At 43.8% G+C, this 27,954-nt stretch overlaps 1 protein-coding gene across 1 annotated transcript; it reads left to right on the top strand.

Annotated features, from left to right (window-relative positions):
* Window positions 1–224: 224 nt before the first annotated feature.
* Window positions 225–14,787, top strand: LOC117349779 (vomeronasal type-2 receptor 26-like). The gene is made up of 6 exons (XM_033923374.1): window positions 225–263; window positions 4,428–4,667; window positions 9,325–10,128; window positions 11,803–12,063; window positions 12,882–13,023; window positions 13,892–14,787. The coding sequence occupies exons 1-6, from the start codon at window positions 225–227 to the stop codon at window positions 14,785–14,787; spliced, it is 2,382 nt and encodes a 793-aa protein (XP_033779265.1).
* The last annotated feature ends 13,167 nt before the right edge of the window (window positions 14,788–27,954 follow it).

A 27,954-nucleotide genomic window follows, 5' to 3' on the forward strand; every position in this document is an offset into this window, starting at 1 on the left:
CTCTTATCTAGGGGGAAGCCTCAGATCCCCAAACTCCACCAGAGCAAATCTTGTGGCGCTGCTAGAGAGGGACGTAACTTCATAGGCTTAAAATACCCTCCGAAGAATTAATCTTCATTGATGTCATACGTTCAGAAAAGTAGCAGGCTGCTGGGTTCATGCTGCTGTAATGTGTATAAAGTTAACATTTTCCTTGCCGTTGAGGCACGCCACTGTTTCGCAGTATGGCTGCGTCAGGGCAGGAAGTCCTGGAAAGCAACCAGGTAAAGATTATAAAGTACAGCAATGAGTCAAAAAAAAAAATACAGTCAAAAAAACTGTTTCTTCACATACAGATCCGGCCCGTACACTCCACGCTCACACCACAGCTGCGACGGCTGCGGAACAGAAACGCTCCGTTTAAAGGCAGCGTCTGACGTCCTCACTGACGTAGCAGGAATAACATGTTCACTTGAACAGCTGACGGAACCTTTAAAATATGAATGGAGAGTTGGTTTACGGTACAAACACGTAAGCGTGTCAAAAACCGGTTGCCTGATAAGAAATTATGTGTAACAATTAATAACAGCCATTCATACGTCAAAAAAATAAGTGCCACTCAATTTTTTTGACTCATTGCTGCAGTTTATAATCTTTACCTTGCTCCATGCATGAAAAATGACTTTAGAATATTTCCCTCCTAAATGCATCTATCCACGTCCCATTCTTGATATCTCAAGCCTTTGTAAATGATTCTCCTCTGTACCAGCCTCAGTCAGTGCACTCATCATTATATAATACCTTCATCTTAGAGAATGACACAAGGACAAATGTGTCCCCATCTCTGCAGGAACTCAGTTTCCCTGTCCCATTCCTGTGAGTTTTGTCACGGTCCCTGTCCCCACCCTATTCCTGTAAGTTCACCTCAAACACTTATAATTTTAATGTATTTGAGGCTTCTGCAGATGAAGACAAAGCTTGCAGGAATGGGGCAGGGACAGAAAAAGAACTCACAGGGACTGGACAGGAAAATTAGTTCCCGTGGGAATGGGGAAAAATTTACCCCCATATCATTCTCTACTTCATCTTTCAATCTTAGTGGAACATTGTGTTGATTGTGAATCTGACTTTAAACTTTCAGCCTTTCAGTTCCCAAAACACCTTGATGTCTAATGTAATACTGAAGGCAATTAAGGAGGAAGTGGGAAAACAAAGACTAAATTAAGATCCATTATGGATAAGCCAGTGGCATACCAAGGGATGGGCGGGGGGGAGGGGGGATCCGCCCCGTATGCACGCTCCAAGGGGGTGCACAGCCGGCCGGTTCCAGACCCTCCCGCGCTGCTTCAATCGGCACTTCAGTGCCTTACTTAGAGCAGAGTCGGCAGCCGCGCTGAAGTGAAGAAGGTCCCGCGATGACTGGGAAGAGGTAAGTGACGTCTGGGGAGGGGGGGGGGGACCGGCAGCCGCAGTCATTGCGGGATCTTGCCGCAACTAACTGCGTCTGCCGGCCCAGCCCCCTCCAACATCACTTACCTCTTCCATCGGAGCAGAAGCAGTCATCGCGGGATCTTTGGGATGGAGAAAAAAAGGAGGTCAGGGTGGCATGAAAGGGTGTGGAGGGTGACAAAGGGGGGGGGGTTAGGGTGGTATGGCATCATCCTGAAGGGTGACAAAGGGGGGTCAGGGTGATATGGAATCACGCAGAAGGGTGACAAAAGGGGGGGGTCAGGGTGGTATGGAATCACGCTGGAGGGTGAAAAAGGGGGTCCAGGGTGATATGGAATCACGCTGAAGGATGACAGGGTAGTATGGAAGCGTGGTGGAGGGAGAGAAAGGGGCAGATTCTGATGGAATTCAGGGAAAGAGACATAAGAGGGAATGATACTGCATGGAATTGGGTTGTAGGGAGCGAAAGGGGGCAGATTCCGATGGATGTGGGGGGAAAGAGAGAGAAGGGGCAGATGATGGAAGTGGGGAGAAGGGGCAGATGATGGAAGTGGGGAGAGAGAAGAGGGCAGATGATGAAAGGAGGGGGGAAAGAGAGAGAAGGGGCAGATGATGGAAGTGGAGAGAAGGTGAGAGAAGAGGGCAGATGATGGAAGTGGGGAGAGAGAAGAGGACAGATGATGGGGGAAATGGATTGAGTTAGGAAAATACTGGAGGGGGTGAGTGAAAGAGGTGGCGAGCTGTAGGTAGACAGTAAAAAAGGAAATTGATGAGAGGGTAGTAAGAACGTAATCTAGATGGATGCAGAAAATAAATTGAAAAGGAAAATGAGGGAAGAAAGGGATTGCAGAAGAGAGGTGTGGGAGAGGGAAGGAGAGGAGAGAGATGCCAGACCAATGGGGGTGAAAGGAGAGATGGAAGGGGGAGGCATACAGTTTCTGGAAGGGGCACAGAAGGAGAGAAAATGCCATATAGGGGCAGAGAGATGGCAGACAGTGGGTGGAAGGAAGAGAGTAACAAGAAGATGAGGAAAGCAGAAACCAGAGAAGGCAAAGGTAGAACAAAAATTTTCTATTTATTTATGCTTTAGGAGACATGTGTCACTGTTTCTGTGATGTTGCATTGTATGCAGAGTCCAACTTCTTGCTGGTTCAATTTAACCTTTGTCTATGTATTTCTATTTTATCCCCCGTTTTACAAAACTGTGGAGCGTTTTTTTAGCGCCAGCCGTGGTGGTAGCAGCTCTGATGCTCAGAATTCCATGAGCGTCAGAGCTGTTACCACCATGGCTAAAATCCACAGTACAGTTTTGTAAAAGGGGGAGGGGTTAGTTTGTGATGACATTCGATACTAGGCGAAGGTGTTTTCTGTTCTATGTGTTCGAAAGACATGGTTTTCTGTTAGGATTGACGGTGTAGGATTAATCTGTACTAGTCTGGCTTGTTTAGTATTACAATGGGTGTACTGATGTTGTACTTCTCACTACAGTATGTAAGATGCTGCCTTTTCCTAGGTACTCATGTGTGACATGTAGCTTGTTCCTAAAACTCATGTTTTTCGTACAGATGGGGAGGAGGGAGAGGTGCCGAAAAATGTTGGGCCCGGGTGTCACATTACTGCAGGTTAATATTGAGTGTAGAATATGCTTTCAAATAACTAAATACAAATAAGACAAAGATTTTATGGTTTAATAACCGACTATCTTTGGTCCCTACATCAATTACACTGGAATCTGGAGCTTCTGTTAAAGTTGAAAAAACCACCAAAGTATTTAGAGATTATTTTGGACATACAAGGAGCAAATTGCAAATTTATGGAAGAAAACCACGTGTGTAATGAGACAGTTGAGAGTGATGAAATCTTATTTTTTGGACAACATTTTGCATTTCTGATCATCTGAATTTATTCTTATCACGCTTGCATTATTCATCTAATAAACTAAGTAATACATTTTGATTGCAATTTTCTCCTTTTAGAGGTTTACGTTTTAAACATCAATTTAATTCTTTTTTTTACATATACTGCTATTGTTATTTGGAAGGATTTACTGATATTACTAATACTTATCACTTATATAGCGCTGAAAGGTGTATGCAGTGCTGTGCATTTTGACAATTATAAGACGGTCCCTGCTCGTAAGAGCTTACAATCTAACTTGGACAGACAGACGACATACACGATTGGGGATGCAAAACCCAAGGTGAGAGGAGTTAGGAGTCGAATACCAAAAAGGACCGAAGTTAGTTACTGGAAATTTCATAAAATGTGGAAGAATTGTAAGGACATCTTTTTATTTAAGGAATTGTATTTTCCCAGAGAATTATTATGGCTTCTTTTTGATGCAAATCGCCTTGAACTATATGCATTTGATTAGATTAGATTAGATAAATGAGATAACCAAGGGTAAAGCAGTTCAGGATAAATTTGCCTCATCAGATTTTGGGGTTTAGCTAAGATTCGTAGCAGTATTTGATAGTAGGTTTTGGTATTGTAGAAACTGGGATTGTATAGTATAGTTTATGCTTCTAAAGACCCCATTCTCCACAACCACTGTCGAACCTCTTTCAAACACAGTGGCATTTTAGGCAACATTTAATCCCTTCCCTACAACCACTGTCGAACCTCTTTCAAACACAGTGGCATTTTAGGCAACATTTAATCCCTTCCCTACAACCACTGTCGAACCTCTTTCAAACACAGTGGCATTTTAGGCAACATTTAATCCCTTCCCTAACGTTTTAGCCCATCTATGGTCTTTTTCTTGAAAATTGTAATTCTACCCTTCATCCTCCCTTGCGAGACTGTCTGTAGTTTAAATTTGTTGTCTAAATGTTGCGATATGTCTATTTTTTTGGTTGTTGTTAATCGCTTAGAAATTTTTTATATATGCATTTTATCAAATTTCTAATAAAACTTGAAACTTGAAAACTTTGTTTGCTTACAGAACTGACTCTTTTCGTTATGTTCGGCAACTCTTGGCTTTTTATTTTGCCATTAAGGAGATCAACCAAAATACAGAGATCTTGCCTAATATCAGTCTGGGTTTCCATATCCATGACTCCTGCTCTGATGCTTCTTTCTCACTGTGTGGCGTTCTGAGTATTTTATCAGGACAAGAAGATCCGGTTCCTGGCTATACATGTCATCAGCGGGGCCATGTTGCGGGTTTCATTGGAAGCTTCCCTTCAATGACATCACATGAAATTGCCAGACTCACAGGAATCTATGGGTACCCGCAGGTACAGAAAGAACAAGTCTCCATTTATCTTTCTTCCTTCTTTCCCCTGTTCATCTTTTGCTAGCCTCAATTATTGCTGGTGGCAACAAAGAGAAGTTTTCATTGAATGTGTAAAAAAATATCAGAAGAAACTGAGCAAGAATAAGCCATATTTGTCTGTAAAGAATAGACTAGATATTACCCCTTACTGAGCAATCCTATTGGGCCCCCCACGCACCCCTTCCCCCCCCACCCCCCCTTCTTCCATGGGCCGAATATACACATACTTTTCTCTGTCACCGCACTCTTTGACCAAAAGATTTGTAATCCTGCAACCACGTCAAGGTAGACTCTTTCAGCAGGGCCCTAACCTAACCTAAACTAAACTAAACTAAACTAATCTATACCTATCTATTCTAAACTAACATATGACTAATACTGAACTAATAACAAACTAACATCTGCATAATAAATAGCTAATAAATAATAGTGCTAGTAGGTATAATTCACTTTTGAATGTAAAATCTCAGTTAAGGATTTCTTTTAACCTTTGTAGGCCAGAAGTAGATCACAGTTGCACAATATTTTTTGTAACAAGTATTAAATGTGTTTTTATAAATACTGTAAGCTTAATAAATATATCAGAAAAAACTACACATCTGAGCGCATATCTAAACATACATATCTGAGCGCATATTTGAACATACACATCTGTATGATCCCATCCTCCTCAGCTTGCCTATAGCTGCATCATGCATGTTAAAAATGTACGATATGTTGATATGTGCACCTTCCTTCCTTCCCATCCATCCTCCTCAGCCTGTCCTTACACATCCACAGCTGCATGTTAATGATGATGTATATGTTATGATGATAAATAAGTGCATATGAGCACATCATTAACATGCAGCTATGGATGAATATATAATGATGTTATGAGTGTGCACCTCTTCCTTCCCATCCTCCTCAGCATGTCACATACAGCATGCTACATTACACAGACTTTGTGTAATGTAACATGCTGTATGTGACATGCTAAGGATGATGGGAAGGAAGAGGTGCACACTCATAACATCATTATATTAATCTGATAATCATCACCACCAGGCTGTGTGTGTTATGGGATGGAGGAAGAAAGGTGCATGGGATGGAGGAAGAAAGGTGCATGTTTAAATTGATCACTGCCTTACTAGTTCTGCAGCTCCTCGTGCTGCTCCTCTCGTCCTGCCCTCCTAGAGACGTGGTGACGTCATCCGGCCGACCCGCTCTCGCAGATTCAGTGGCAGGCAAGTGATGTGTCTCCTGATTGGCTAGGCACCCTAAGCCCAAGCCAATCGGAGTGGAGATAGGGCGGGCCTTGGTGAAGGAGTCAGGAAATGAGAGGCACGCACCTAGTATATCGCCGGCTGTGGCCGCGGGCCAGGTAGACGGATCCACTTTTGTCCGGGGGGTGCTATCAGGAAATCGGCAGGGGACAAAAAAAAGTATGACAGCAGTGTTTATTGTTTATTGTTGTGCACAGCAAAAGCATAATACAGGAATTTGTGCCATGGTGGCCTAGGACAGTGTTCTTCAACCTTTTTAGACCCGTGGACCGGCAGAAAAAAAAGAATTATTTTGTGGACCGGCAAATTACTAGGACTAAAATTTAAAACCCCCGTTTCCGCCCCATCTCTGCGAGCTCGCTCCCCACAAATCATCTGATCCCATCCACACAAGCCTCAGTTATGATTTTATATTGAATGTATTTTATTAAAGTATAAAAAGAAACAATATTCTGTACAATTGTCATTTTATAAAAACAAATAATTCAGAGCAAGGATCAACAAAACCTCTGTCTCCCCTCCCCTTCACATATATCCCCTCTACTATCAAGAAAACTGAACAAGCCAAATTATTACAGAATGCTACACAGAAATATCATTCTAACAGAATACTGCTGTCACACATGACAGGAATAGTTTTAGGGGAGTGCAACTAGGGCAACTGCCCCCTGGTCAGAGAGCGCCATAAGCCAGCTGGAAGCTAAAGAAGCACTGCCTGGGTTTTGCAGTCCCCAGTTATGTCTAACACCAGCTCTAGCAGGATATATATTTCAAATCTGATATATTCTAATCACAAAATAGAAATAAAATTATTTTTTTCTACCTTTTGTCGTCTCTGGTTTCTGCTTTCAATCTTCTTTTCACTCTCTTCCTTCCAGCGCCTGCCCTCTCTGTCTCTTCAATCCAGCATCTGCCCCTTCCATCCACTGTCTGTCCTCTCCCCCTTCCATATGGTATCTGTCTTCTTTCTATGCCCCTCTCCCCTTTCCATCCAGCTTGTGCTCCCTCTCTCCTTTTTACATGATTCATTCCAGCTTCACTGCTCTCTTCATTTTTATCTCTCCTACACCAGATCTATCATTGTTGTCCCTCTCTGCTTATTTTTCTGCTGATCCCTTCCTATCATCAATCTCTCTACTTTCTCATGCCTGTGTCTCCCCTTCCCCTCCTCTAATCTCTCTGCCAGCTGTTTCCTTCCTTTTTTCATTCTCCCTTCCCTCCTCCTCCTGTCCAGCAGTAACTCTCTTCCCTTCCTCCCCTCCCAGCAGCATCTCTCCTTCTCCCTCTCCAGTAGCAGCTGTCCCTTTTTTTTCCCTTGCTCATAAGCTTCCCTCCAGGTCCAGTAGGAGCTGTCCCTTTTTTTCCCTTGCCCAGCAGCTTCCCAGACTCCTTTCCTTCCTCCCCTCCCATCAGCATCTCTCCTTCTCCTTCCCCCCAGGTCCAGTAGCAGCTGTCCCTTTTTTTCCCTTGCCCAGCAGCTTCCCAGATTCCTTTCCCTCCTCCCCTCCCAGCAGCATCTTTCCTTCTCCCTCTCCAGTAGCAGCTGTCCCTGTTTCCCCTTGCCCAGCAGCTTCCCAGACTCCAATAGTGGCTTTCTCCCCTCCCAGCAGCTCTCCTTACTTCCCAGCGCAGCAATTCAGGAAGGCAGTCTCGGGTCCTTTGTTGGATCACGCCGCCTCTGAGGAAAGAGGAAGTTGCATCATCAGAGGCAGCCGCGACTCAGCAAAAGCCCCGAGGCTGCCTTCGTGAATAGCTGCGCTGGGAAGTAAAGGAGAGCTGCAGAGAGGGGAGAAAGCCACTGTCGGAGGCTCCCCAAGATCTGTCCGGCCCAGCGCAGACTTCAGCTGTTGATCTAGCTGGCCCTGCGCGGACCGGCAGGAAATTGAAGGGAGTCAATCATGCCGGCCCTACACGGACCGGCAAAAATTTCCTGCGGACTGGCGGTTGAAGAACTGTGGCCTAGGACCCTGAGGGAGCCCGGGCCCCCTGTCAGCTCTGGGTCCCTGAATGCAGGACTGGTAGTACTGCCCTGATGGCGGCCCTGTTCTGACCACCTCGACAGTATCCAGACAGTGCCAGGGCTGTATCTGGGTGGATCATGAATGGAATCAGAGGTTGTCTAGTTAGCTGCCATATCCTGACCCCCTAACTGGATAGCAAATCTAATAAAGGAGTCATTTTCAAATCAGCTAAAACAGAAGTATTTTTGCTAAATATCTGGCCATACCAGCCTAATAGAGGATGTGACACAGGCAGACATAGATGGAAAGAACTGTAACAGCACATGTATTTTTACTGTACACTCAGGCTCAGATTGTGTATAGGAAGCCCGGTCTCAGAAACCGCCTAAGCGGCTTTTGAGAATCGCACATGGGAGTCCTATATAACTTTTTTCTCTTTTGAAATTGGAATTTCTTTGATTTATTACTTTCTAGTGTTCAAGGCCTTATTGTTAATATAAAGATAACAAATGACTTATCTTGCTAATAAAAGTGCATATTTTAGAACTATTCAAGATTTAGGTATGCATTGAGCATAGATTGAGATTTTGATGTTTATATTGCATAAATATCTAAATCCCAGTTTTAAAAAGTGAAGATTTTCTTATCTATAACTAAAAAATAAGTATCTGACAAGGGGGTGTGGTCTGGGTATGTTTTGAGTGGGATTAAAAATAAACATATATGGTCCATATCGAAGAAACCTCCACTGGAAAGATTAGGGATGTTCACCCACTTAATACCCCAGTATTTGATGCCCTCCCCTCCCCCCCCTACAGAAGTGATGATGGTCATTGACATTTGGGGCCACTCCATGCTATCCTAATATTTTTTAAAGGGTGCTATGTGGAGCGATTTAATCCTATACAGAATACAGTAGACTCAGTTAACCAGCACCCATGTGGATTGATAGATGCCGGAGATGGGTCTAGGGCCCCGGATTTTCCAGATGCAATGATATTTAGGCATACATGTTATGGAACAGGGTTTTGGGCCTACAGTATCTGCACATAACTCCTAATTTCTGCCAATTTAAGTGCTTGTTAGCATCAATAATTATCTCCTAATTGATTAATTAGTTTTATATGGATTCACATCTCAATTTGGGCAACCTTTACACAATCCAGGGGAATATGAGTTGTGTTTGTATGTTATGTAATGCTACTTAACACTCAACTGTCAAGCATGTGGAAAAAGAGTGTGTTATATAGGCTTAATGCTAATATTTTATCATTTAAATTACGTATGGATTAATTGGGCACAAGTTACAAAATGAGGGTATTAATTTTTTCTATATGAAGCAAAAGTTCAAAATATGAAAATAAATAAAATCCTTTGACCTTTTTCATCCTAGATTAGTTATGGATTGTCAAAAACGTCACTGAATGAACTAGTTGAGTTCCCATTCTTTTATCACACTTTTCTAAGTGATGATTCTTATTTCCATGGTATAATTCAACTTCTGGCACTCTTTGGATGGAGCTGGGTCGGGATTCTCACTTCATTCGATGAGAATGATAAAATGTACAGTGAAGAACTAAGAAGGGAGATTATCAGGAGTGGGAGCTGCGTAGAATTTTTGGAATTAATCCCTGAGGTTGTTTCATCTAGAGACAAACGAGAACAAATTTCTAACAAGATCTTCAAATCAATGGCCAATGTGATTATTATCCATAGTACCTCCAGTCGTATGACATTCTCATTGTGTTCCTATGTCTTGAAAACCATTAACAATAGAGTGCTGATTTTCTCTGTGGAGACCTCTTCCATTCAGAGCGTATATGCCCTCACCATCCCTTCAACCTGTACTGCGGTTAATGGTTCCCTAATGTTTACTATACCCAAAGGACATATTCCAGGTTTCAAGCCTTTTCTCCAAAGTCTCAACCTCTCAACATTCCCAGAACCATCTCTTTTACATTCTGTGTGGAGAAATGCATTTCATTGTGAGCCTAAGCCTACAGAAGGGATTATGGAATACTGCACAGGACATGAGACATTATCAGACTTCCCTGCTTCAAAATATGATGTGGATCATTTTCAGTTTACTTATACTCTTTACAACATGGTTTATGCCATGGCTCATGCCTTACACAACATGTACATAACTAAGTCCCAGCTTGGGGAGAGTCTTAAATTGGAACCTCAGCCATGGCAGGTAAACCTTCCAGATTCATTTTCTCTAGCAAGAAGAATACGTGTCTTGGTGTCTAAGAAGCTATAATTCAATTTAATTTAATCAAATCATGTAAGAATACCGAGCAGTGCCAGACGTGAGCTACTTTCTCAATGTCAGGACAGCATCAGGAGTACAAGGATTTGTATCACATTGTAGTTGGTGCAAATGAGTTTATTAGGATTTTTTTCAAGTTTCAAGTTTATTAGGATTTTATATACCGCCTATCAAGATTATCTAAGCGGTTTTTTACAATCAGGTACTCAAGTATTTTCCCTCTCTGTCCCGGTGGGCTCACAATCTATCTAACGTACCTGGGGCTATGGAGGATTAAGTGACTTGCCCTGGGTCACAAGGAGCAGCGCTGGATTTGAACCCACAACCCCAGGGTGCTGAGGCTGTAGATCCAACCACTGTGCCACACACTTACAGTAAGAATGATTCCCAGGCCTAAGTGCGATTCTTTAACCTGCACCTAAATTTAAGCACAATTTATAGAATAGTAAAAGCGGCACCATAATTGCCTAGGCGCATGAAAAAACAGTGCTTGTTGCATTTCACTCAGATTATGGTGCCTTTTTCAGAATCGCGGCCTGCGTCGATGGTAGGCGGTGGAAATCTAGGCCAGGGTTTTAAAGGCCCACATGTCCAGTGCCTACCTACGATGTAGAATCATGCTTAGAGGTGCCAAATGTCAACTCCAGCCATAACCATGCATCTTTTGACGTTCAACACCACTCGGCATCTGCATAGATGTGATTCCTGCACCTTGTTTTGTAGGTGACTCATGGTGCATACTTTTTTCTTTTACCCTCTGGAATTCAATCCTAGTGTGTATGTGTCTGTGTGTTGTGGGGAAGCCATGGGAGAGAATTCAAATGATTTCTGCTCTCGATTTCAGAAATACAGTGGTAGCTTGGTTTACGAGCATAATTCATTCCAGAAGCATGCTCGTAATCCACAGTACTCGTATATCAAAGCAACTTTCCCCATAGGCCATAATGGCAATGCTGACAATTCATTCCACAACCGAAAAGGTGCCGAGGAAGTGGCAAGGGATGGCCCAGGGGTATGTACCAATTGGGTGCTGGGTGTCGGGTGCCGGGTCTCTAGAAAATGCCTCCTCCGTCCGCCTCAGGGGGATTCCACTGCCGTCCACCAGTCAGCATTCCACGCCGGTTCCGCATGTTGGAGAGCCTATGAGAGCTCACGCAGCTGAGTGTCGTCCCACCTGCACGTTACGTATGATCGATGATTGACGTTGTGCGTGATCATTCGCAATGTGCAGGTGGGACGTCTCTCGGCTGCATAGGCTCAGATACAGGCTCTCCAACATGTGGAAGGCACCCGGCGTGGAGGGCTGGCCGGGGGACGGAATAGGAATCCCCATGAAGCAGCACTTCCTGCAGCTGTAAGTGCTCATTAATCGGGGCACTGCTCCGTTGGTGAGACAAAAGTTTGCTGAGTGTTTTGCTCGTCTTGCAAAACACTCGCAATGCGCGTTACTTGCAAACCGAGGTTCTACTGTATCTAGGACACAGGGTACAAAAATAACATGCAAAGGCATGGTATTAGTATAAGTCTGAAACTCTCATGCTGTAGGATAAATGATAAGGGATTTATAATTTAAGCAAAAAAAATTCTTTATCTTTCTAGCTCAACCAGTTCCTTAAGAGAGTTCACTTTAAAGCCCCAGATGGACATGAGATTTTCTTTGATGACAAAGGACGTGCTTCAGTTCATTATGACATCGTACAATTTTTTCAGTTCCCCAATGGCACATCCACCACAATTCATGTTGGAAGTTTCAACCCATCAGCTCCCAGGGACAAGCAACTCATTGTGAACCAAACTGCCATCTTCTGGAAAACTGTCTTCAACCAGGCACGAAACAGTCACATTCTGTTTATTATCGAGGTTATAGCTTGAAATTAGAGTTGTTTAACATGTCATTATCTTCTTCTGATTTCTCTAATTCAGTGGTGGATAATAATCAATCGCTGTGACAGATTGTAAGCCACTCGCAGCCTATGTCTGTGAACCCTTAGGCTGAGGTTAATCTAGCATCTGGGATTGAATGATGCAGTAACCAGGAAGTTAGGCAGGCACCATCCAATATTCAGATAACTACCTGGTTATCAGTTCACTTAACCAGCCACTGTACTGAATATCACCACTAACAGGTTAAGTGCTGGCTCCACTCTTGACCTCCCCTAACCTAGCCGGTTAGTACTTTAGGAGTCAGAGGCGATAACTGGTTAGTTCTTTTGAAATGGTACAGAATATCTGAGCATGGTCAGCTCGGTGGAGTTTAACCAAGAATAGGGTTACCAGACGTCGGGATTTCCCCGGACAAGTCTCCCTCAAAATTGCAATCGGGCAAGAGGTCAACGCAATGACATCACGTGCAGTCAACAAAGGGTGGAACTGGGGCAGAGCTAGGGCTGGATTGGGGGTTGAACAGGGGCATGATGGGGCAGAGATTGGTGGAACTGAGCAGGACTGGGAGCAGGTCTAAGGGGTCCGGATTTACCGAATGGAAAATCTGGTAACCCTAACCAAGAAGAAGTACAAAAATTTGTCTTTAAACTAGTTTTGATGTAGCTCATAAATGCTCTGTTTGGGGGGTGGGGGAGGGGGAATTTAAGCGTGTCGCAATTTGTCCGGCAGAAGCATTGATAATAGATTTAATAAACATTGAGCCAGAAAACGGCAATGGAATATGACTCTTTTCTCTTTCTTTCTCTTCTCAGGTCCCCCACTCTGTGTGCACTGAGAGCTGTGCACCGGGACACAGGAAAGTTCTTGATCGTGAGAAGCCGGTCTGCTGCTTTGACTGTATCCCTTGCTCTGAAGGGGAGTATTCGAATACAACAGGTAGACAAAACACCCAATGGAATACCTAAATCTTAATGGAAACACAAATAGGAACTACTTTGCAAAGACAGAGCAAGAAGCAGAATTATTGTATCCATCCGCCCCAATGACCTGGAACTCCTTTCCTCTATACTTAAGACCTGAACAAAATCTGCAAAAGTTCAAAAGCAGTTTAAAGTGTTTTCTTTTTAAAGATGCCTTTAACTGACAATATGATATATATTTACCTTAACAGTGTCTAAAATTTCTCTCTTTTTCAGTTTCCTAGCAATTCTTCTGCTTCCCTACTCCCTCTTGTATTTCCCTTCTGTGTTCCTTTTCTTTAAATATTGTAGTTCTCCCCCTTTTCCTATTGTTTTCTGTAGCTTAAGCATGTTAGTCAGCCCAAGAATTATTATTAGTCATGTATGTCTAATTGGTCTCCAGTTTGTCTCCTTGTTATTTTTACATTTTTTATGTACAACGCTTTGTACCTTCGGATAAGCGTTTTATCAAAAACTTGAATAAACTTAAACTTAAATTATACAGTATTTATGGATTGAAAGGTTTATGCACTAAAGGGCAATGTTTTGGCTATGAGCAATTAGCATTTTATACGGTAGCTATTTACCCCCAAATTCTATATATGGTTCTTAAGGTAATGCAAACATATCCACAAGCTTAGCTGATGTAAATTATAGGCTTAACCTTTTACAGAGCCAAATAGACTGAAGCCCATAGGAGACAAATGAGATTTGGTGCATTTACCATGGCAGCATCGTCACCACAGATTTGTAAAAGGGGCCCGGTTTGAGCTATTGTTTCCTTCTTAAAAACTCTGATTGTTGGTATGAAAATATGTTTTTTTTAAAATGTTTACATTCTATAGATGCAGAGAACTGCATGAAGTGTCCTGAAGATCAATGGCCCAATGAGAAGAAGGATAAGTGCAACCCAAAAGTCATTGAATTCCTGTCCTATGGCGAGCCCTTGGGTATAGCTTTGTCTTCTGTTTCTATTCTCTTATCCATTATCACTGCCCTAATATTGGGCATCTTTATTAAATACCGGAACACACCTCTGGTGAAGGCCAACAACCTGAATCTCAGCTACGTCCTCCTCGTGTCCCTCACGCTATCTTTTCTCTGCGCCTTGATGTTCATCGGTCGGCCTGGAGCAGTGAGCTGCCTTCTTAGGCAATCAGCATTCGGGATAATATTTAGCACTGCTGTTTCTTCTGTGCTGGCAAAAACTGTCACAGTTGTCATCGCCTTCAGCGCCACCAAGCCCAGCAGCAAATTAAGCAAATGGGTGGGGACAAGAGTCTCCAGCTATCTAATCCTTCTCTGCACTTCTGGTGAAATCGTGATATGCATTTTATGGCTCCTCATCTCTCCTCCGTACCCTGATTACGATACCCAGTCTGACACTGGGAAGATGATCTTGCAGTGTAATGAGGGATCCACCTTTGCATTTTATTTGGTGATTGGGTACATGGGCTTTCTGGCACTTCTAAGTTTCATTGTGGCTTTTCTAGTGAGGAAATTGCCGGACAGTTTCAATGAGGCCCAGTTTATCACTTTCAGCATGCTGGTGTTCTGCAGTGTTTGGGTGTCTTTCATCCCAGCCTACCTGAGCATCAAAGGTAAATATATGGTGGTCGTGGAGTTATTTGCCATCCTGGCTTCTAGTGCTGGACTGCTGGGCTGTATATTCATCCCCAAGTGCTACATTGTTCTGTTCAGGCCTGATCTGAATACGAGGGAGCATTTAATTGAGAAATAAGTGTTCTAAGATATTAAAATGAAATAGGACTTCATCCACATGACTTTAATGTTCCTCCACCCTCAGGAAAGATGAAAACTACCATCAATATTCTTAAAAGTGATTGAATTTAAAACCTAGAGCCATCATTATAGCCTGACAACACTGAGGCGAATTTTCAAAGGATGGTACAGGCAGTCCCCGAGTTACAGATGCCCGACTAAAGTACGACTCGTACTTAAGAACGTGCTTGCGGCTCCATTTGATTTCACTGAGCAGAATTTTCAGTGGCATAGACTCCTACACTTCTCCTGCAGCAGATTCAGGAATGATGCATGGCCACGTTAAGAACAGTGTGCAGTTGTTTATACTGTAGTCTAAATACTTCAAGCTTACAGTTTTGCAGGAATATTTGGCCATATAGGTGTTTGATGTGGTATTGAATTCCCCTACCACTGCTGGTCTGCTTGGCTGCATATTCATCCCTAAATGCTACATTATGCATAACCTCACTCAGCTGCAAGGGCTGGATTAAAGGATAGGCCCAGTAGGCACGTGCCTAGGGTCCAAAGTGGTCAAGGGGGCCTGCTGAAGGAGGGCAAACAGACCACTCAACAATCTTTTTTCAAACGGCAACGGGCTTCCCCCAGCATTGATCGGCAATGCGGCCCACCCCAGCATCAGTTGGCTACGCTGGCCCCCCACCCCGCTGACCCTCCTATCTCTCCCTCCCATCGCGAGATGACCGACCGACAAACCTCCGTCAGCAGCCACAGAGCTCTAAACTGGCTGCATCGTGGTCTTCTCCTGCCAATGATTCCCTCTGCCATGTCATTAATGACATCATCAGTGACGTGGCACAGGGAATCACCAGCAGGAGAAGACTGTGGCTGCTGACGCTGTTGGAGTGAGGTTTGTTGGTTGTCTCGTGATGGAAGGGAGAGATAGGAGAGTCAGCGGGGGTTTGACTGCTGCGGCAGTGGGGGGGGGGGGGGGATAAGCGGTCTGCCCTTGATGCTCCATTAAATTCTTCGGGCAGCAACAGCATTTACAATTCACTGCTGTTACCAGCTTCAGACCTTCCTTTCTGCCGTGTCCTGTCTACTTTCTGTTTCCATGAAGGCAGGACCTGAAAGAGAAGGCCTGAAGCCAGCAACAGCAGCGAATTGTGAATGCTGCTGCTGCCCAAAGTTCTTGACGCCAGGCCTTGAGTGACAGAAGGAGGAAAGGGAGTAGGGGGCTGCATCCAGCTGGAGGGAGAAAGAGAGGGATAAGGAAGATGAGGGAGGGAATGAAAGGAGATGTCAGGGCTTCGAGGAAAGGGAGGGAGGAAGAGATGCCAGGGCATGGAGGGAAGGAGGAAGGTATGCCAGACCAAGGGAAAAGGAAGGGGAAAAGGAAGAAGGCAGTATCAGAGCATGGAGGGGGAGGAAGAGATGGAAGAAAAGGAAAGGAGAGAGATGCAGGGAATCAGGGAAGGGAAGATGCCAGACCGTGGTGTGGGAAGGAAAGAAAGGAGAAGAGAGAGAAGCCAGAGCATAGGGGAGGGGGTGGTGACAGAGCGAGAAAAATGAAGAGGTGACAGAGCTGAAATCAATCATGTACAAAGGAGAGAAAGGGCACAGGATAGACAGTTTATGGAAGGAGCATAGAAAGTGGGAAGATGCCATATGGAACAGGGAAAGGGCAGAAAGTGGATGGAAGGGGCAGAGGGGGCGTGGAATACTTGTGGTGCTGAGGGGCCCCCGAAGAATTAATCCTGCCCTGCCTGATGCTCATGCCAGCGTCAGCTCTTCCTCTGATGCAATTTCCTGGACCCGCACATAGGAAACAATGTCAGAGGAAGAGTTGATGCTGGTGCAAGCAGCTCTTTCGGGTTGCTGCTCACACCAGAAACATGAGATATTTACAGGGGAAGGGGTTCATTGGAGTAGGAGGTGTGGATGGGGTGGGGGTGAAGAAGAGGGTGAGGGAGGGGCGTCACCACTCCTGGTGCCTCTCACAATCGCTACACTACTGGGAAAGGTTCACGTATCCCCTTTCTTACTGACTCTCCTACCTTAAAGGAATATCACCCCTTGCCCTACTAGACCCACAAGGGGAGTCTCCTGCTAGACCTCCCTAAACATTTCCTTACCTGTCTATCACACTGGGATTGTACTGAGCATGTTTTCTGAATGGAGAGCAATATGGTGAGTCCATGTTTCCTGCATTTGTTGCTTGAATTTGAAGAGTATATGTGAAGTACCGATAAGGAGTATATATAATATTACTTCTGCTAATGTTTCTTGACATTTCACTCTCTAATTTTAGTTGTCTATTATTATGCTTTCATTTTATTGTTAATTATAATTATGCATGCATTCTTTGAATTCCACCCAGAATTGTAAATTGTAAGGATTAAAAATATTTTAAATAAATGATTAAACCAAGAAATCTATATATATAAAATTGGATGTGAGTGTTTATGTATGTATGTTCCAGCATAACTCTGAAATGCATGGACAGATTTTAACCAAACTTGGAATATATATGACTTACTATTTGGGGAAAAATACTGTGGGGGTGGGAAGGGGGGGGACATGTCACAATTATGGAAAACAACAGATAATAGTATCTAACCCATAGTTTTTGGGTTCGCTGAGATGAATACGCAGACTCCCGATGCCATTTAAGTCCAAGTTCAGCCCCATACAGAGGGCTATTCGTGCTCCTAAAAATGAAGATGTCCATGAAATAAGCAATCAAATACTTCCCATTTTACCAGGCGTAATCACTGAATATAAGTCTATCGATGCCGGAAGATTGGGATAAATAAATATGCAGGCAATGCCGGGTAATTAGCTAGTAAATAAATAAATGACTGGTATCCGATCTGATGTTTGGTAAGAACTTGTAGTCCTTGTTGGACAAGGACAAATAGTAAGAGAAGATCAATGAAGGAATGCTCAGTTTGTAAATCTTTAAAAGCACCAAATGGACACAAGGTTGATTTAAACCCATTCCTTAATCATTCCACTCATTTTCAGTAGCAAACATAACTGTGTGAATTGGGGAAAATAGACACAATTTGGTCAATATTCAGTTCATAGTGCTGAGCATTTTTAAAATGTTGACTGCTGTGGACAGATTTAGCTCCAGATATTCAATGCCAAGCCATGTCCGGGCTCTGGTATTGAATAACTGAGGCAAAATTGGCTTGTGCCTGTCTTATGTAATTTCCTCAGCTGTGTCTTGCATAACACACTTAGGTGGAGCCTAGCTGAATATTGACTGGGATCCACAGGTCCCAACAAGATTCTCCATCCCAAGATTACAATCCCCCCAGCCCTCCCTTCTATTCCCTCGAGCATCAACAACACTCCTAATCCCCCTGACTTCCCTTTCAATCTCAAAACCAGAGCTGTGGAGTCGGAGTCGGTGAAAATGTGCTGACTCCAACCCTGACTCCTAATAGAATTAAATTGTATGTCATGCAAATATTATAATGCTGAAATTTCTTATTTCACAGATAATAAATTTGTTTCAGGATATGTTTTACTTTTAGAATATATTTTGATATCAAATTCTTTAATGATTACAAAATGTAATTTATATTATGATACTTATATTAGTGAAAGTGGCACCTATAAAATGACACGAGGACAATTTGTCCCTATCCACACAAGCTCTGTCCCTATCCCCGACCTGCAAACTCCTATATAGATATATAAAGGCGTCGGAGTCAAAGTGGAGATACCATCAATAAAGGAGATGGAGTCGCAAGGTTTTGTATACTCCACAGCCCTGTTCCAAACATAAAAAACACATTTCCAGGACTCCTTCCGGCCTACCTGTCCTGCTTCTGCCTGTCACATCTGCCTCTTCAAAATGGCTGCCACAACCTCTAGCATCATCCTTGCAATATTTCACTAGTATCGCAAGGCCTCTTAGTAGAACAGAGGTGGGAGTGAGAATGCTCCTACTCCAGGTTCACAAAACTACAAAATAAGCTTTGAGTAAATCCTCAGGGAGGGAGGGGGGTGCATCTTCAGGGGAACCGCACGTAGAATAGCACAACACACTGCAGCGCTCTCACCGTGAGGTTCCCCTGAAGATGCAACTGGCGAAACTGGGTCTCCCATTGGAATTTTCTTTGCTGGATTGATTGGAGCTAAGACTACAAGCAAGATTTGATGATAAGTACACTGTAGTTATGTGGTTGTTCCAGCGTTGATATTTATCATGTGAGAGTGTGCAGTTTCCAGTTGGAGTTTGTTCCTGCTGTGGGTGGACTTCTTTGGCTTATTTGGAGGGATTTTGTTGAGATTTTTTCTTTGAGACCTATGGTATGATGATTATCAGCATGCTTGGTTACAGTTGAGACTGTTGCATTGCTCTTGGATTATATCTGAGGTCTCTCTTTACTTCACTTTAGTATAATGGAGCTGAGTAGTTGCCTCAGACAGAAGAGAATAGACGGTTGGTTGTGTATTTGTTGATATTTTCTACTCTGCCTTGTGGCTATTAGTTGATTTCACTTACACCAATATTGTCTGGATAAATATCACATCAGTGGGTGCCAGGGAGGTGATACTCCTAGATATAAAAAGGGGGAGCTATTTTTGATCTAGTCCTTACTGGAATTCAGGGCTTTGTACGAGAGGTAACAGTGTTGGATCCGAAGGGAGACAGCGATCATATCATCATCAAATTTGAACTAATATCTAGAATGAACTAACTAAAGGATCCTTTTAATTAGCAGGATTGCTGAGCAGTGCATGCTAAATGCTGAACCACCCATTCTATTCCTGTGGGTAGTTTGGCATTTAGCATACATTGCTCAGCAGCTCAGTTCTGTAAAATCCCGCCTAAAGAAATCTACTGTAACGACGTTTAATTTTTGAAAGGAAAACTATGAGAAAATTGTTAAGAAGTTAAAAGAATCAACTACAAAGGTTAGAACTTTAAATCAGGCATAGACATTGTTTAAAAATACCATCTTGGAAGCCCAGACCAGATATATTCCATGAGACTTTAAAACCAAAATAATATATTTTTTAAAAATGGGAAAAGGAACTGATAAAGAAAATAAAAAGCAGCATAAGCACTGCCAAGTTGGATGCAAAGCATTGAGAAAAAAGGCTAAAAGAGAATATGAAGAGAAATGTCCTACAGAAGCAAACACTCATAGTAATAACTTTTTCAGGTACATCAGAAGCAGAAAGCCTGTGAGATAATCTGCGGGACTCTTCATCAATGAAGAAAAGGGGCATTGAGAGTGGAAAAGGTCATAGTAGAAAGACGGAATGAATTCTTAGCTTTCGTCTTTACTAAAGATGCAAGAGATCAACCTTTACGAGAAATGGTATTTAAGGATAATAGTTTTCTCTGTCCTAGCCCCCCCACCAGTTTGTCCCATATCTTGTGATTACCTTTTATTATATATTTTAATGTTATACTTATGTACACTGCTTAGGTATTTTATAAGCGGTATATCAAATTTTAATAAACTTGGAACTTGATGATGTGGAGAAACAAAGAAATCTCAGTGATCTTGGAAGCAGGACTGAGCCAAATCAACAAATAAAGAATAGTAAATCAGCTGGACTAGATGGTATCCACCTCAGGACACTGAAAGAACTCAAACATTTCATTATGTAGTGGATAGAGTACCAGACTGACAACCAGGCTACCCAGTTCAAATATAGCTCATGCTCTTTGTGATTTTGGCCAAGTAATTTAGCTCTCCATGGGAGTCAGGTACAAACTTCAAGGGAACTTTTTCATGTACTGTATATAAATGTAATTCACTTTGAGCTAGTACTGGAAAAGTAGACGTTAAATCCAAACCACTAGATAAATATTTGTGCTGACCACCCAAACACATGACTTATGCCGTATGTTTAGTAGCTGAATAAAAATACTTAAGTTATGGTGATCATTTTAGAAGTGCTATTTAGGTTTTAAATGTGGAAATTCTAGTACATTGATGACTAAACACCAGACATGTCTAAAGAATTCTCAGAACAGGTTGAATCTAAATGTGGTTGAGGTAAAAATGTTAAAAATGGCCATAGGCATGTTGGGATAGTCTGGGGACATGTTATTGGCAATTGAGCATTCTCAACATCTATCACTGATTCTGAGTAGAAATGTGATGCCCAAGCACTACCTTAAAACCATTGGAACTTGCACCATCTAAAAACGATGACTATTGTAAGTGTCATTGTAGCATGTCTTTGTGACTGCTAGCCTTGGTGCTGAATGGAGAGCTGATACAAAAGTCTCTGAGCTGGATTGCTGTCTCTGTTCACCACTGGCTATGGTCTACAACTTCTCTCAGTTGAACCTGTGCCTCTTTTCCCGTACCCACCCATGAAGCTCCTTCCATATTCATCCCTGAGCCTGCCCCAGTCGAGCTCATTTTTCTGTTCTGCTCAACTGCCTCCCACTCCCTAGACCAGGATAGGCAACCACAGTGCTTGAGGACTACGACCCAGTCAGGATTCCAAGATCTCCACAATGAATATTGCCATGGAAGCTATGAAGAGCATGGAAGCGGGGCTCTTGTTCCCCTTTGAATAACCAGTTAAATCTTTTCCAGAGTTCATTCCAAATAACCAGAATAAATGTTATTTTGTTGTTTTGTTTCACCCAGCTGGTTCAGTTTCAGAAACTCAATTTTGAAGGCAAAATTTTCGAAACCGTCTTTCCGGGCATCTTGTGAGGCGCCTCAGCCACTAACCGTCCAAACTTCAAGGGGGTGTGTTGAGAGGCGTCTTATGGGCAGGATTCGGACGTCTTGCGGCGATAATCAAACCATCCCCAAAACGTCCTGGACAGAACTTAGACAACCTTTCTCTAGAATAGCAGCATCTGGTATAAGAAAGCCTAGCAGAACAGCAAATATGTGTGTGGGTTTACCTGGTTATGGGTGGTGTAGTGAACCATAGAGAGTGGAAACCAGAAGCATATCCAACTCTAACCACTACATTAATAATGGAAAGTGTGAGGCCACCAAAGCCTTCCAAGACCCTACTATACTGCCATACAACTAGCACCTGGAGTAATAAGAGCTATTGAGGGTGGCAGACAAGTAGGTATAGTGGGTTTTGAGGGGGCTTTGGAGGGCTCACTATATATTATAAGGGGCTTATAGTGAGATGAACATCTGGCACTCTTTATGTGAAGTTCACAGCAGTACCCTCCAAGGCGTCCTTTTTGATCATTGGGACGTTGCCAGCTACTTGTGAGCTGAATTGGCCATAGTTGGAAACAGAATCTGGCCCTTGATGGATGGTTTGCCTGTCCAGTCTGTCCACTGTTGTGCTCTTCTGAGCTAGTCTGTTAACAAGGCTGCCAGCATACCTCCAGAAGTTGCTGGAGTAGCCCCACAATTAGGCCCAGGACCTGACCTTGGTGCTGCAGCTCCTGCACCAAACATCTTTGCATGGCTGAGATGACTGAGACATCCTGTAGGAGCTACATATGGGGCTCAGGGAGAGGTGGGTACTATAAGGGGTGCTGCCACAGCTGGGCGGATAACCTCAGAGATTACTACTCCTCCTTGTCCCACTCTAGGGGTGGCATGTCTGCCCAAGGGTCCTCCTCTGCCTCTGTGACCTGGAGTGGCACCTCCCAAGCCCCATGGTCCACCTCTACTTCCTGGACCACCTCCTGCTCATCCTGGCTCTCACCCTTGGTAGGGTTACCATATGGCTCCAGAAAAAGGAGGACGGATTGAGACATCCAGGTTTTACTTCAATTCCATTCAATGGAAGTAAAACCCAGATATCTCAAATTGTCCTCATTTTTCTGGAGCCATATGGCAACCCTAGCCCTCAGCCACCTGGTTCTCAACCTTATTCTGATGACCCTCCTCTTCAGCCTGATGGCTCTCCTCCTTGGCCTCCTGATATCCTGTGTGTGTAAAATCATAAGGTGACTACATCATACATGAGTTGCATAGTAGTGCTACTGAGGGTCAGGAGGCAGGGAATGACACTGATACATGATTTTTTTTGGGCACCAGGGAGTTAGATCTGAGGGGAGGCACCAATGAAATGACATAGTATAGAACTGTGATGGGTGGATTGACACCCTGATGTGTGGTTTAGAGGGTGGGGTGGGCCAACGATGATGCAGAGATGGAACTATTGTGTATGGACAGGGCTGTGGGAGGAAGTGTGTTGAGAATCATATATATTCTGATGCTTCCTGAAGCCTACCAGGGGAGCTTGCCCCAACTGTGGAGGCACCCCCCTCGAAGACGGCATGGTTGTGGTTTGATGGTAGGGGACGTAATCTTTGGATACCAGTCTGTGTGTGGGAGTCATGCTAACTGTTGACCAGCTGAGCAGTGTTTGGATTGGCAATGTAGGCCATTACTCATAAGAACATAAGAGCATAAGAATAGCCTTACCCGCATCAGCCCATTGGTCCATCAAGCCCAGTAGCCCTTTCTCACGGTGGTCAAGCTCGGTCACTAGTACCTGGCAACATACCAGAACCGCAAAGAGCATCAAGATTCAATGCAGAATCTCAAAGAATAGCAAGATTCCAGAATCCCAAAGAGTAGCAGGGTTCCAGAATCCCAAAGAGCAACAACATTCCATGCTACCGATCCATAGCAAGCAGTGGCTTCTCCCATGTCTTTCTCAATAATAGACTATGAACTTTTCCTTCAGGAAATTATCGAAAGCTTTCTTAATCTTTGGGGGTGCATGGGGAGAGGAGGAACACATATGGGTATGAGTTGGGTTATGTGGGATAAGGATAGGGAGAGAAAGAGAGTGGTTTTAGGGGAGGCCCTATGCTATGAATATGTACAAGGCTGCTGGTTTTGCACTTTCAGGTGTATTTTGCAAGGCAGCACCCAACCTGTGGAGCTAACTGTGGTGTATGAAATGCATGTGGTTTAGAGGGTGTGAGGGGTTATCAGTTTGAGGGGCCAGGGATATAGTGAGTGCCCACTGCCATTATACTGTCCTTCATCCCTTTCCCTTCTGTCAGCTGATTGTGACAGAACTGATTTGATCATGAAACGTTTAGACTGAGTCAAGAATCACACCGAGAGCTTTGGATGTTTTCTACATTTTGATTGCCTCTCCCATCCTCTATAATAAAACCCTAAGCGCACATACGCACTTACGATGCTTTGAACCCTGCTGCTGTGATATGTGCCTCCGTGGTCGTCTTCCATTTGCGGCATGTGCGCCAGCTTGGGGCGGCTTGAGGTGTGTGCGCTGGCTTGGGGCGCGTGCAGTGGTTTGAGCAGCGGTTTATCTTTTGATAGCTGGCAGTAGAGCAACGGCAGGAGGGTGTCGTGCGGGTGCTGCAAGGTGTCCCATGCAGGTAAAAATTCTGCTACTACTGCACAGGGAAGTGGGAGGGGGAGAGGGAAAGGGGGCTGCTTTGGGGGGTAGGGATGTGCTGGGGGGCAGGCAACAATCTTATTTTTATCGGAAGGGGGGGGAGACAAAGGGGGCCACAGGAGACAGGCAGGCATGGCGCAACAGAGAGAGATGGGCAGGCAGGGGGCCAGGGAAAGATACTGAGAGACAGACAGAAAGAAAGACAGAAAGACAAGGGGCCAGGGAGAGACACAGACAGAAAGAATGACAAACAGACAGGGGACCAGAGAAACAGACAGCCAGTCAGTGGACAAAGAGAGAGAGACAAAGATAAAAAGACAGACAGACAGATAGCGGCTAAGGAGAGAGAGAAAGAAAGATAGACAGACAGGCAAGGGGTCAGGGAGAGACACAGACAGAAAGAATGACAGACCAACAGAGGGCCAGAGAGACAGACAGAAAAACAGACAGACAGCGATCAAAGAGAGAGAGATAAAGAATAAAAAGACAGATAGACAGACAGATGAGAGAGAAAGAAAGACAGACAGAAAGCGGCCAAGGAGAGAGAAAGAAAGAAAGACAGACAAACACATCTATTCTAGCACCCATTAATGTAATGGGCTTAAAGACTAGTGATTAATATTATTTCTGTGTGTGGTTCTGAATTGTAATCTCCAAACCATAGTATCTTGTTTTTGGATTTGTTAAGTTTGAGGTACTTTATTTGCGTCCATATGCTTAGACGTTCTCTGGTGCTTTTTAGATATGCTATTTAGGTGTTTTCCAATGTGGCCTGCGCTGTGCAGAGGAGAAAACTATCATCTGCATAGGAGAAGTCATGAACTTGGGGGTGGAAGAGGTTTCTGCCAGTGGTACTCATGTATAGGTGGAACAGTGAGGTGGAGAGAGGAGAAACTTGTGGAGCTCCACAGCTGGATTTCCAATTCTGTGATTTGATTCTGATTTTTCATACGTCATATATTTTGTTCTCTAGCAATTGTGTGAACCATTGGAGTACGGTTCCCTGTACCTTTAGCTCGCTTAGTCTCATCAGTAATAGAGAGTGATCTACTGTGTCGAATGCTGCTGAGATGTCGAATTGGAGGAGAATTGTTTGGATTCCTTTACTGTGCTAATATTTTACCTTTGATATCAGTTCCAATAGTAGGGATTCTGTGCTGTGCATGGGCCTTAATTCATGTTGCATGTCGTGGTATGCGTTTGTTGAATCTATGTATAGAGCTAGTTGCGTGTCGAGGCAGAATTCTAGAAGCTTTGCGGGCCATGGTATTCCTGAACCAGTCTGAAGTTTTCCACTTTGGATAAGTCAAGATTTTGGTCTTTCGGTATTGGTGTTAAGAGTGATGTGTCGAGAGTGATCCGGAGTATGTGCCATGTTCTAAGCATGCATTTATGGGTTTAGTTATCCATTGTATAAAGTCAAATGGGGTGTGTATGAGAATTTTAGCTGGACAAACATCCATATGGCATTGCTTTTTGAATAGTGTCTTTACCCAGGCTTAGACTTCTTTTTGAGTGACTGTCTGGAATTCTTACTGGTTTCTATCAGCTGGAATTCTGTCATGTGGGGCATCGTGGGAGTCACAGAAGGCTATGCTTTTTTCTAGAGAGTAAGTAATTGTTTGTCTGGTTGCTTTAATTTTTTCTTGAAAGATGTGTGCCAATTGGTGTTCACCTGGCTGTGGTATATCCTGCTCTTGTGTTACATCTGTGGTGGTTACTGGTGTGTTGAAGATTTTGAAGGGGCATTTGGATGAGTTTTTGGATTCATAGTATTGTTGATTGGCTAGGTCCACTGCCCTTTTGTATTTTTTGATTTTTCTTCTCCATTTGATGTATATGTCCTGGTTCTGATTTTTTTCTCTCTATTCTCTCTCCAACCTCCAAGTTTTTGCTTTCAAGGTTTGCAGTGATTCTGAAAACCAGAGGTTGTTTTTCTGTTTCAGTTTCCGGGTTCTAGTTGGTGCGTTCTTGTCCAGTATAGTTTCTGTAAGGGCCTGCCAGGTATTGATGGTTTTGTCTATGTCATCATTGATTGGTTGAGGTTGTTTTGTGATCTCTGTCCAAAACTGTTCTGCTGGGATTCTGTTTCACTTTGTAGTTATGATTGATGCTTATTTATTTCGTAGGTGTTCTTTCTGTATTTTGAGGGATAACCTTAGGAGGTGATGGTTAGACCAGATGATCGGCTTCCATAAGGCACCTTCGATCAGTGAGAAATCTTGGTTTTTGGATACCATATATATACTCGAATACAAACCGAGATTTTTGGGCTCACAAAAAAGGCCAAAAATTGGGGTCTCAGTTTATATTCAAGCTAACCCCATCCCGCACCCACTGTGGGCCTTCAGTACTGCCTTGGTAGTCCAGTGGTGTGAGGAGCCGGAGCTGCCATCAATCCCTCCCTCCCGGTGACTTTGTGTGTAAAGGGATCACTCCTGCTGGTGAGGCGGGGAAGGCGTGATCCCTTTATACTTCTGCCTGGCAGTATCCATAGTGAAAAATTGCTGCCGTAAGATCGTGAAGTTTGCAGTGGGATCTTATAGCAGTCATTATTTTCACTACAGATACTGCTGGGCAGGAGCATAAAGGGATAGCACCTGCCCCACCTCACTGCTGGACCACCAGGGACCTAAGGTAGACCTGCAGGGGCACTGAGAGGTAAGGGGAGGGGTGGATTAGCTGCACAAAGTCATCAGAAGGGAGAGATTAAAGGTAACTCTGGTTCCCTACTCCACTTGCCCACTAGAGCAGTACTGGAGGCCCACAGTGGGTCCAGGTAGAGGAGCAGACTGACTGTCTGTCTGCACCCCTGAACCACAAGGGCAGTATTGCAGGCTTGCGGTGGGTCTGTGAGGGGGTGCCATTCCAGGAAGGAGGAGGGGCAGATTGGCTGGCTTGTGGCGGCAGAGGCAGTAGAGAGGACACCACTACTACCACTATTTATTATTTCTATAGCATTGAAAGCTGTACGCAGCACTGTACATTTTAACATACAATAGACAGTCCCTGTTCAGAAGAGCTTACAATCTAATTTAGACAGGACATTACAGGGTTGGAGAGATTACGGTAGAGGATATGATACAGTGGGAAAAGGTATCTGACAGCAGTGAGTTGAAAGCAGTTTCAAAAAAGTTGACCTTTAGCTTGGATTTGAATGCTGCCAGGGACGGAGCATGACGTATTGATTCAGAAAGCCTGTTCCAGGCATACTGTGCCTCAAGAAAGAAGGGACAGAGTCTGGAGTTGGCAGTAGAAGAGAAGGATACAGATAAGAGGGGTTTGCCCGATGAACAATGATCATGGGGGGGGGGGGGCATGGGGGAGATAAGTAAGGAGAGATATCGGGGGACTTCAGAGTGAACACACTTGTAAGTCAGCAAGAGGAGTTTAAACTGAATTCAGAAATGGACAGGGAGCCAATGAAGTGACTTGAGGAGAGGGGTAATGTGAGAATAGCGGCTCTCATGGAATATGAGTCGTGCAGCAGAATTTTGAATTAATTGAAGTGGCGAGGGACGGGTGCGCGGCAGGCCCGAGAGAAGTACGTTGGAGTAATCTAAGCACAGGTGAGGGGCCACTTCTGCCCTGTACCAATACTTGAATATAAACCTTCAGTTTATATGCGAGTCAACCATTTTCCCTTCTTTTTTGTGAAAAATGTTGCCTCGGTTTATATTTGAGTATATACAGTATGTACAAGATGAAGTCTAGGCTGTAGCCATTCCTATGTGTTGGGACTGGTGGTGATTCCTAATTGGTCTTTGAGATTATTGAGATTGTGTGTTTTTGGGTTATCTCATATTTTGAAATGAAGATTCAGGTCACCAAG

Source organism: Geotrypetes seraphini, chromosome 16 (assembly GCF_902459505.1).
Source record: "Geotrypetes seraphini chromosome 16, aGeoSer1.1, whole genome shotgun sequence".
NCBI lineage: Eukaryota > Metazoa > Chordata > Amphibia > Gymnophiona > Dermophiidae > Geotrypetes > Geotrypetes seraphini.

Coding starts and splice junctions, on each gene's coding strand:
- LOC117349779 (XM_033923374.1), top strand. CDS start 225: ATGGCTGCGTCAGGGCAGGAAGTCCTGGAAAGCAACCAG. Junction 264..4,427: donor AAGTCCTGGAAAGCAACCAG/GTAAAGATTATA, acceptor TTTGCCATTAAG/GAGATCAACCAAAATACAGA. Junction 13,024..13,891: donor GGAGTATTCGAATACAACAG/GTAGACAAAACA, acceptor TACATTCTATAG/ATGCAGAGAACTGCATGAAG.